Below are 10283 nucleotides of genomic sequence, written 5' to 3' on the forward strand. Positions count from 1 at the left end.
ATGGTCACTATTAGGTTGGTGGAGACACATTGCTTCTCCTGGTGCAGGTAGTGGCAGAGCTTTAGACATTTCAGAGATGATTCTAGCCAGGGACCAGGGGTGGGTTGAACATTAAATATTCATTAAGATAAAGTTCAATTTATTTGGAAAAAGGACTGGCATTGGACACATAAGCTGGAAAGTTCTAAAAGAGCCAGATGTAGGTCAGGGCAACAGCCCTGGAAGAGAATTAGAGTGCAGCTCTAGAACTAGACAGAAGCCAGCCATGGTCACTAGGAAGACAAGGTGAGCACTGGTGAGAAAGGTTAATCTCAGTGGGCCTCTAAAAGCTTCATGAGGCTTAGTCCTGGGCCCACTGGGTATCCAGCTTAAGGAAGCAAGGCCAATTATAGACCTTCCACTGCAGATGGGGCTGGGCCCCAAATAAGTTACTAGGATTGGTCAAGACAGGAACAGTAATCGGGCAAATCTGTATCTGTAATTTGGTCTGCAGTACCTATAGGTGGGCAGGACTAGAGATGGCAGGGGTTCACAGCAATAAGATTAGCAACTTTTTGAACATAAACCTATAAATTGTAATAAGCAGTGTTTCGGCCGGGCGTGGTGACTCATGCCTGTAATCCCAGCACTTTGAGAGGCTGAGGCAGGCAGATCACGAGGTCAAGAGATCAAGACCATCCTGGCCAACATGGTAAAACCCCATCTCTACTAAAAATACAAAAATTAGCTGGGCTTGGTGACGTGTGCCCATAGTCCCAGCTACTCGGGAGGCTGAGGCAGGAGAATCCCTTGAACCCGGGAACCCGGGAAGTGGAGGTTGCAGTGAGCTGCAATTGCGCCACTGCACTCCAGCCTGGAGACAGAGCGAGACTCCGTCTCAAACACAAAACAAAACAAAACAAAAAAACAAACAAACAAAAAACAAAACAAAACCAAAAAAACCAGCAGTGTTTCTCTTTCAGGTCAGTTCCTAGACACTTTAGTAGCTCTACTAATTCTGTATAGAAGAGCAAAACCGTATGTAAATGTTTGTGTAGGTGCATGTGTGTACGTGCACACATGGGCTTTCTCTTCCTTAGCAGACTGGGATAAATTTTTCAGGACTAAGGAGAAAGTTGGGGTCACCTAGTCTGAAGAAGAGAAGGCCAAGAAATAGAATCGAAGTAGTCATTCAATCCAGCTCCTTATCGGCAGGCAAGACTTACGCTAAACTTATTACTATTAATAATAATGCCAGGCACTCTTTTAAACATTTTATGTGAATCAACTAATTTAATCATCACAGTAACCTCTCAATACCTCTGAGAGGTCAGTTATTATTAACCACACTTTTTAGATAAGGAAACTGACACACAGCTGAGAGGTTAAGTAGCTTGCCCAAGGAACCAAGAGTCAAATCCAAACAGTCTACTCCAGACTCTCATGCTGCAAATGATGAGAAAATCTACACGTTCTCAAGGGCTGACTTACAGAAGAGGTTTAGAAATCCTCCAAATTCTAGATTCTAGAATTGTGTGGGTTCAACCCTGTCTTCCCTTCCTTTTAGGAAAACTTACAGGCCTTGTGAGGAATAACTCAAGATGGAGGATGTGGATTACTCCGATGACTGAGAATTGAGCCTTGGAGGGGCTGAGGGACTTGCCATGCAGAAAGGGGGTGTCTGGGTAGTGAGTGAGCCTGGCCAGGAAATCTCAGGGCTCCCCAGGCCACATCTCACAATAGGTATTGGGTACTCGGCTACTTCCACCCTGAATCCTCACTGGCAACCTCCCTGGTCACCAACAAACAGATGTAGTCATGGCAACTGTATTCATTGTTCAAGAGGTAAAAGATAGTTTGTGTTGCATTATTATTATTATTATTATTGAGTCAGGTCTCGCTCTGTCACCCAGGAAAGAGTGCAGTGGCATGATCATGGCTCACTGCAACCTCGAACTTCTGGGCTCAAGCCATCCTTCCACCTCAGCTCCTGAGTAGCTGGGACTACAGGAGCTGTAGTCCCATGGTGGCAAGGACTATAGCACCTGCCACCATGCCTGGCTAAGTTTTTCTATCTTTTGTAGAGATGTGAGGTCTCACTATATTGGCCAGGTTGGTCTTGGACTCTGGCCTTAAGCAATCCTCCTGCCTCTGCCTCCCAAAATGCTGGGATTACAGGTGTGAACCACGGCACCTGGCCCACATTCATCTCTTTAAATAACAACCTTGGACCCTCTACCACTGCCTCTATTCTTTCCAGAAATCTCTCTCCATAGTGGATCACAGACTAACACTTATTATGACCTGTTTAGAGAGAATGAGTAAACTACTTGGTGCAATTTAAACTACCAGGCAAGCTACAGGTACATAGTTTAGTTATAATATATGACTTCATCTGGCTTAACACCCATGTCTGCCTTCTCAGTTTCAACCTGGTTCACTCCAGGCAAATAAGGTGATCATTTTGCCCACTTTGATTCTAGAGAGAAACAAAATTCTTTCTGGGGAGGTTTACTCCCTGAGCCAGCCCACTGGCAGAAGGGAACCTGCCATTGCTCAGCTGATACCCCATCCCGGCACTTCCCAAATGCTTATCCTTTCTCTGGCAAGTTAACTCTAGGCAGCAGCATCTCCAAGTCCCACCTTCATCTGAAGAGATCAGATCACTTTTCTTTGATTGAAATAGGCATGCAGTTCTGACAAACATAAGATTTGGGAGAGGGGTCAGTTTCTACGAAACCATGTTGAGTGTCTATATTAGTTGTATTGGGAGAGTTTTGCCCATGAGGTATTTCTTTTTATTTTGAGTTTTCATCCTGGTTATTTTAGGAAAATAAAGATTGACTCTAGCCAGGTGCACCCCTCATCCTAAAGAAACACATTTGTCCATTATGTTTCAAAAGAGAGGTGAAATCTTCCTAGTTACTTGGAAGTCCTCTATTGGAGCCAAGGGCAACAGGTCCAAAGTGGGAAACTAGACCTAGGGCCATCTACTGAAAATCTCAATCAGGCAGGAAATCTCAGGCTGTGATAGGAATGTGGATGGTCATTCTTCTTCCAAAGTCCCATTTCCATTTTTCCTGTGTCTCTCTTTTAGATGAACAGGCCTAATCAAAGATTGAGAGAGATGTGCTGGGTTTAGATGCAGTTTGAGATGCAGCTGAAGAATCTCATGCTTCATCTTTTTACTCCCAATATAAAAATCAAGGGAAATCCCATAGAGTGGGAAGAGATTCATTTGTCCCTTAAATAAACAAAACACAAAGTACTCAGGAATGTGAAGAAAAGAGCTCTGAGGAGATAGTCATGAGGGGTTGCCCGTGTAGCACCCAAAACATTCCTCTGGCCGGGCGCGGTGGCTCATGCCTGTAATCCCAGCACTTTGGGAGGCCGAGGTAGGTGGATCACAGGGTCAGGAGTTCAAGACCGGACTGACCAATATGGTGAAACCCCATCTCTACTAAAAATACAAAATTAGCCAGTCGTGATGGCGCGTGCCTGTAATCTCATCTACTTGGGAGGCTGAGGAGGAGAATCGCTTGAACCCAGGAGGTGGAGTTTGCAGTGAGCCAAGATCGTGCCACTGCACTCCAGCCTGGGCGACAAGAGCGAGACTCCATCTCAAAACAAAACAAAAGCATTCTTTCTGAGTTTCTCCCTTTATCCCTGTCATACCTGACACTCAATTGTCCCTTTGGGTTCAAGACAGAAACAAAAGAAATTCTGTCTCCCGCCTCCTCGAGTTATCTAGAGAAAGGCTATTCTAAAGTTGGAAAAAAAACTAAATGGAAATGAAGAAAATACAAAAATTCACAATAATCTGCAGCTTAAAATACAGGTATTTGTGCAATAAATGATCCTAGTGATTGGGCAGGGAAGCCCAGCTTCACTCCACATGCTGTCTTTTGGGGTCTGCCAGAGGCTCTCTCTTTTAGTTCTGGAGCTGTTCCCCTTCTGAGCTCTGAGGTGAAGGTCTAGTCAGGTAAATGTCTGACAGTCCCTTATAGCTATTAGTAAAAAGGCGAGCTGCTGTCCCATCCCCAGGGAACAGAGCACCCCTTAACTTCCTCCAGGATCCCACCTACGAGGAGCAAATGCCAACAGTCCAAACACACCATCTGTTCACTGAGGGGAGGGGCAAAAGGGCCTTTTCTTCCTAGGACCTTTGACAAATTCTGGCAGTGTCCATGGCACTGTAAAACAAAACAAGAGAAAATTCAAGCTCATGCTGCCAGTTCAGTTTATTTCGGTTTCTCCTTTTCTGCAGGCATCAGGTACATTATAGACAGGGAAATTGCATTTCAGAAATAGCACCTGTCGGAGCTCGGCAGGCAACACCCCCAGCCCCCGTCAGCACCAAATGGTTTTAATTAACTTTGGACACTTCCGTGCCTCGCACTTTATTTCTGAATGTTATTGAAAGTTGTCAGAACTTGTCTCACTTTTTTTCTTTTATTATTAATGTGTAAATACAATGCCTCAGGAGTGTTACTAAAACACAGAATCTAATCCCAGGAGATTAATTTATGAACGCAGCATAGGGCGAAGTTGCATCCTGGCGACTGCAAATTGATATTGGTAAGAGCCACAAGCATCGGCCTCTCCAAACCCACGGGGATCCAGAAGGCCGAGGGGACTGGAGGCAAGGAGGGATGGTCGGGGGAGAACGACTCTGCCGATTTTTGAGACACCCCCAGGAAATAGGACCTTAGGTTCTTCTTGGTGGGGCAGATGAGAGTAAAGCTACCTTTCTCTCCTGATGGGGCAGTGTCCCCTGCAAGTCCATCCATTAGCGAAGTCCATGGGCATTTATTGAGCACTTATGCCACATCAATCTATGCTCGGCTCTGTGGGAATCAAAACAAGCAAAGCAGTAGTTACTGCTTGTGATGACCTTATCTCTGTGGGGGTGGCGGGGGGAGTCAAACAGGCATTTGAAACTATTGGAGAACAAAGCCAGACTCAAGCAAGTATGGGATTGTGTGCAGCAGATTTTAAGTGCACAGTTCTGGTGGATAGGAGAGTCAGTGTGGACTGCAGTGGTCAAGTAAGTCTGGGGCAGAGGAGTTACTGGGTGGATATGCTAATCTCAAGCATAAGGCAGGGGAATTAAGGATGGGGCGCCCAGGGTCCTTTGTGCAGAGCAGGGCATCTTGGCTACCGTCATCTTTATTTCCTCGAAGGAGCGTAGGCCAGACAATCTGCGGGGAACGTGGGGAGGGCTCATCTGTTTAGAAGCTGTGCTCTAGGCAAGCTTGAGAAAACATCTGTCCATCCTTGCCCAAAGTGGGTAGCTAAGGACCCCTGGCAGAGAATCACCCATCTTGGGATCTCTGAGCACCAAGGAGGAAAGCTCTCCGAATTTGAGCGGTGGTTCTCACTGGAGAAGAGAAAAGGAGCTTGCCCACAGCCAAGGGGAGAAGCTGGAGCAGGGTTAACCTGCGGCTTGGGGTTCAGTTGAGCAGGCTGGGCGCCTGGCATGGGAGGTAGAGGTAGGGAAGCTGGGCCTTCCCTTCGTCTTTTCTGCGACCAGGGACTGGTGGCACCTCGTGGTCCGCAGGGATACCTGTGTGGCGGGCTGGGGTTTGGTTCCTGCCGGCTCCTGGAGTATGCTGGGGATCCACCCCCCGCCTCCCTGCGTCCCCTTCTCCAGCCTTGCCTCCCTCCTGCGCTTCCCGCCTCTGCATCGCCGCCGGCCCCTTCACGCCTCTTCCCTGGGCGGGTTTGGGGTAGGGGCCGCGCAGACCCCGAGGGAAGGCCCGAGGTCGCCGGAAGCTCCTCCTCTCGCGGCTGAGTTGAGGCTCTAGGAGGCCAGATGAAGGGAGCTGCTCGGCTGAGCTGCGGACCAGCGCGAGAGCAGCGGGCGGCGGCGAACCAGCGCCAGGGCAGGGCAGGGGTGGACAGAGGGCTCTCCCCACCCCTCCCTCCTCCAGTGAAGGTACCAGAAGAGATGGCGGCCGCTCCGCCGAGTGTCATTACCGCGGAAGCAGAGGAAGCCGGCGGCAGGAGAGGGCCCGAGAGCCCGCGGCCAGTGGCCTGCGCACCCCGTGCCCAGCGCCCCCGCCGCGGGTCATCAGTGTCAGCGCTGACGGGTCCCGGGGAGCGGTTGCAGGGCGGCGACGGCGGCGGCAGCGGGGTCATCAGGAGCACAGTGGAGCCGCCCCCTGCTTTGGGAGGAGCAAAAGAGCCTCTCGCTTGCCTCCCGCTCGAGCTCCTTCTCTTCCTTTTCCTAGCGCTTCTCTCCCTCTCTCGGCGGGGTCCGCGGAGACAGCCGGGCAGGCAGAAGGAAGCTGCGCGCTTCTGGCACCTCCACGCCCACACTCCCGCCACCTCCCCCTCGGCCTGAAAGATCTGCGTCCACACCACCCTGCACCCAGGGGCCGTCAGGCCTTGCAGAAGTTTGCTGAGGGTCCTCACAGGGGGTCTCCCAGGGGAAGGGGTGGAGGGCTGGAGGGGCTGCGGTGGGAAGGGGTGACAGACGCCGCCTGGCAACGGAGACCCTTCCCTTTCTAGAAATTCAGAATGCAGAGAAACCAGTGCCCAGCCCTGCTCTTCAGCAAACGATGTATTTCAGCCCGAGTTTCCTTCCGGGGATTTGGCTGTGAGTGTGTGACCTCCCAGATGGCGGCACGGTTCAGATCCCATGCTACCTCTGTTTCACAGCTGCCAGAGACAGACTCAGGGATTCCGGGCTTTGGATGAAGGTCAGACCATGGCCTCCTATCTCCTGTTCTCTTCTCCCCATACCCATCACCCACTGGCCACCCCACTCTCTGCATCCCACCATGCATACATACTGTAGACCTAATCACTAATTAGCCCAAGGGTTGACTGAGCGTGCTGGTGAGAGTAACAGGAGGCAGGTGGATGGGGAGGTGTGATGCTGAGCTCATAGTAGGTGCTGAAAACATGCAAGGGCACGATGCACATAAGCTAGACAGAGCCCTTGGTCCTGCTGGGTGCTGGGGGAGTGAGATTCAGAGCAGCAGACCATCAGCCGGGTAGACAGAGGTCGTGGCCCCAGCAGCTCAGCCCCATTAGCTAGGCTGGTGGGAGGCAGCCAGTGCTTTTGAGGGCTCAGACAATCCCTGCGATTCAAGGGTTGCTCTTTGGAGCTGCTGCCAAACTAATCTCAGGCCTGCAGCCTTGGGCCTTTCCTTTAGTCTCAGCCCACTTGCTGGCTCTGCCCTTCAGAGGAGGCCCACTGCCTCCTCCTGGGGCTGAGGATTAACCCCTAAAAACTGAGTTTTGTTTGAAGAGCTATCTCCAAAGCTGAGGGAGCCTCTGGAGTCTCCTGTTTTTGCTGCTTGTTGACTAGGGGGATCCTTGAGGTCAGATGGTGCTGGCAGCAGCTCACCCCTGGCCCCAGACATATATTCAGTCTGCAAATACAGCAGGAAATCTTTCTCACCTGGCCCAGCCATCAGTCCTGGCTTGCCCAGCCCTGCAGGGCACAGCCTAGTAGGACTTTTCCTACAAACTCAGCCCCACCCAGCTACGGAGCCTGCCCTAATTGGGCTAGGAGGGCACTAGCACCTCCCTTTTGCTGGTAGGGGAAGTGCTGTACTCAGATGTCTGCCCACAGATTCAGGATCCAGTATGTTTGTGGCAAACACCCTTCCCTTGATCACCACTAAAGTGGTTCCATTCCTAGTGCTGGGACTCTGCCTTAGTTTCCTAATTAGCACTACAGCCCCCTGAGCTCCAGTCCCATCTGACTGAGATACTGGCCTCCTCTTGGACCCTTTCCCACCCACATCCCAGGGAGTGGAGCCTGTTCCTCTTGGCTTCAGGACACTACTGAGATCCTGGTTTGCCAGGCTGCTCGTTCAGAGTCACAGCTGTATTGCTTTTCTGCCTTTGAGGGTCTTTGCTGCCAGCCCCCCACTAATTGTTGGCCTCCCCTTTCCCCATGGGTACCAACTGCATGCTGAGTCAAGCTGAAGGTCCCCTGCTCTACTAACTCTGTCTGCCCCCTATAGCCTGTCAGGCTCCCTGTACTGTCTCTGCATCTTCTCTGGCTTGATGCAGAGCAAGGAACAACAGTGAGCTTTACAGTTCCTTTTCTATTGATGTATTCTGCATTATAGCCCTCTAGATTTCAAACCCCTCACCTGGGCTAAGTACCTTACCTTTCAGTAGCCCTGATAGATGAGGCTCTTCTTTGAGAATCTGAGGGGCGATTATGAGTGAGAATCACTCGTAGTGGTTATACCACTTAATTGGGTGCTTTCTTGGAGACAGCTACTGTTCTAGGCACAAGGTAACAGTGGTGAGAAACCAGCAAAACAACCCAAGGTACAACATGAGAGAAGCTATAAGAGAGGCAGATGCTAGCAAGAGAGAGGATGAGTCGGGGAACCTCTGACCTCAGACTTCATCGAATCCATTAGTCCCTCCCGGTCTAACCCCAAGTAGAAAAAGTGGTCAGGGGAAGGAAAGGGAAGAACAAGAACAGAGCTGAACTGGATACAGGGAGCCAGTGTGGGTTGGGAAGCACGCAGATTTCCCACTGTGTGCTTTGTGCTGTGTGGGGTGAGGAGAAAAATAACCCTGTATTTGACTACCCGGAGCTTAATTGCAATGGAGGTGACAGAGCCTTAAAGTAAGTAACTCTAATAGAAGGCAGATGAGAAAAGTGCTATAATGGGTGTAATCAATATATTACTAATATATGGGGAAGAGGGCACTTTGCTGTAAAGTTTTGAGGGCGACTTCGTGGAGATTTCCTTGATGATATATCGTTATTAAACATTACTCTCAAATAACCTGTATCTCACACATGGGGTAGGATGGTAAATAATTATTTGCAGTGGATATTTCTATGTTTGGGCACCCTGATATCCTCCCTGGCCACTTTTTTGGTAGTGATACTATACCTTTTTTTTTTTTTTTTTTTTTGAGATATATTTTCCAGGCAACTCTCAGCACCTTGAGTTTTATGGGGCTCACTCCGTCATTCTTCCCCTTCAGGTGGAGTTTGAGACTCAGGGGTAAACCCAGTCATCACACTCCAGGGCCTAAGGTTTGGCGATTGGCTCAGGGATGAGTCCATAACCCAACTTGCCCAGTGAGTGTCTGGCTTAAGACTTAGGTGAATTGTTGGGGGATGAGGTAGGGGAAGAGCAGGCTTTTCTCTGTTGGACTTGGGACTAATACAGCTGCTGTCATCTTGCTGCCACCAAGCCTTGAATGACCTGGAGCCAGGATATAGGAAGCCCAGTCAAGGGATGGCCAGAGAGAAACTTGGCCCTGGAGAGAGTTTCAAGAGCCACCAGCTAGATTCCCAAAGCCAGGCCTAGCTCTGGATTTCTTAATTATACAATCCAATAAATTCCCTCTATTTAGGCACTTTGGTTGGATTTTCTATGACTTGTAACTTGTAACCAAAAATGATGTAAGTGATATGTGTTTATTGAGCCTCTCCCATGTGCAAAGCCCTGTGCTCAGTGCTTCTAACTATAGCCTTTCGTTTGATAGGTAGCTATTACTCTCTTTGTGTTCAGACAAAGAATCAGAGGCTTGGAGAGGTTGAGACTTTGGGAGATAGAAAGATTACCTTGGGACAGAGATTTCAGAAGCTCTTCAGGGCCTTAAATGGTCCCAGCCTTCAGGGAAAAATGTCAAGAAAGGAGATTTCAGTAAAATAACAAGTTCTTTTTCCAGATTCTTAGCCCTCTTCTTTCCACTGTTCCTGGTATGACTATTGGCCCTCTCAAGGCGTGAGAAGAGGCAGGACTCATATTGTTGGTAGATATACGGATTCTGTGGGCTGGTAAATTTGTGGTTCTGTTTTCAAGGCTAAGGTTATTGCTGTAAGACATCGATATCAAGGGACAGCAGGTCACCCGATCAGGGGGGCATTTGTATGAGGATAGCAAGAAGCTTCAAATAATTATGCCAGCCTGCTGAACCTCATGCAGTCTCTGATTGGCACAGGAAAGATTTCTAATTCAACTCTCGACCTGCCCTGCTCATGCCAGGGGATCCTCCGGGAAGGGTAGAGTTAATGACCAACCTCCTTCAGGAAAGAAAAGGGCTTCAGTAACAAAATCCAGCAGCACGGAGGGAAGAGACGCAAGTTACCAGCCACAGAAGCTTAAAAAGGAACCCACCCACAGCTCTCGCTACAAATGCTTTTAGCCACACGTTAAATCTTCCCTCTAATGGCACCCCCTGTTAAACGAGATATGTCACCCGACCTGAGGAGGATGACTTGAAAGGCAAATAGTTGGAAGTGATTCCACACGTTATTAGTGAGAGCTGTTCTCACATTTCCGGCAAAAATAATGGAGCTGAGGTCT

At 49.4% G+C, this 10283-nt stretch overlaps 1 protein-coding gene across 4 annotated transcripts; it reads right to left on the reverse strand.

Moving 5' to 3' along the window:
* Positions 1-1252: 1252 nt before the first annotated feature.
* LOC129479693 (uncharacterized) lies at positions 1253-6220 on the reverse strand. Of its 4 annotated transcripts, none has more exons than XM_055273231.2 (3): positions 5959-6220; positions 4061-4172; positions 1253-3223 (listed from the first exon to the last, which is right to left on the reverse strand). In XM_055273231.2, exons 1-3 carry the CDS (start codon positions 6118-6120, stop codon positions 3183-3185), a joined length of 315 nt encoding a protein of 104 aa, XP_055129206.1. In that variant the 5' UTR covers positions 6121-6220; the 3' UTR covers positions 1253-3182. The 4 variants fall into 4 exon arrangements, with proteins under 4 accessions (XP_055129206.1, XP_063492691.1, XP_063492692.1 ...); XM_063636621.1 differs by lacking the exons at positions 1253-3223; positions 4061-4172 and adding exons at positions 4196-4826; positions 5639-5782; XM_063636622.1 differs by lacking the exons at positions 1253-3223; positions 4061-4172 and adding exons at positions 4196-4826; positions 5546-5782.
* Positions 6221-10283: the final 4063 nt, after the last annotated feature.

This window comes from Symphalangus syndactylus, chromosome 3 (genome assembly GCF_028878055.3).
Source record: "Symphalangus syndactylus isolate Jambi chromosome 3, NHGRI_mSymSyn1-v2.1_pri, whole genome shotgun sequence".
Lineage (NCBI taxonomy): Eukaryota > Metazoa > Chordata > Mammalia > Primates > Hylobatidae > Symphalangus > Symphalangus syndactylus.

Coding starts and splice junctions, on each gene's coding strand:
- LOC129479693 (XM_063636622.1), bottom strand. CDS start 6,053: ATGACCCGCGGCGGGGGCGCTGGGCACGGGGTGCGCAGGCCACTGGCC. Junction 5,783..5,958: donor CGGCTTCCTCTGCTTCCGCG/GTAATGACACTC, acceptor CTGGCCTCCTAG/AGCCTCAACTCAGCCGCGAG. Junction 4,827..5,545: donor AACCCCAGCCCGCCACACAG/GTATCCCTGCGG, acceptor TGATTCCCACAG/AGCCGAGCATAGATTGATGT.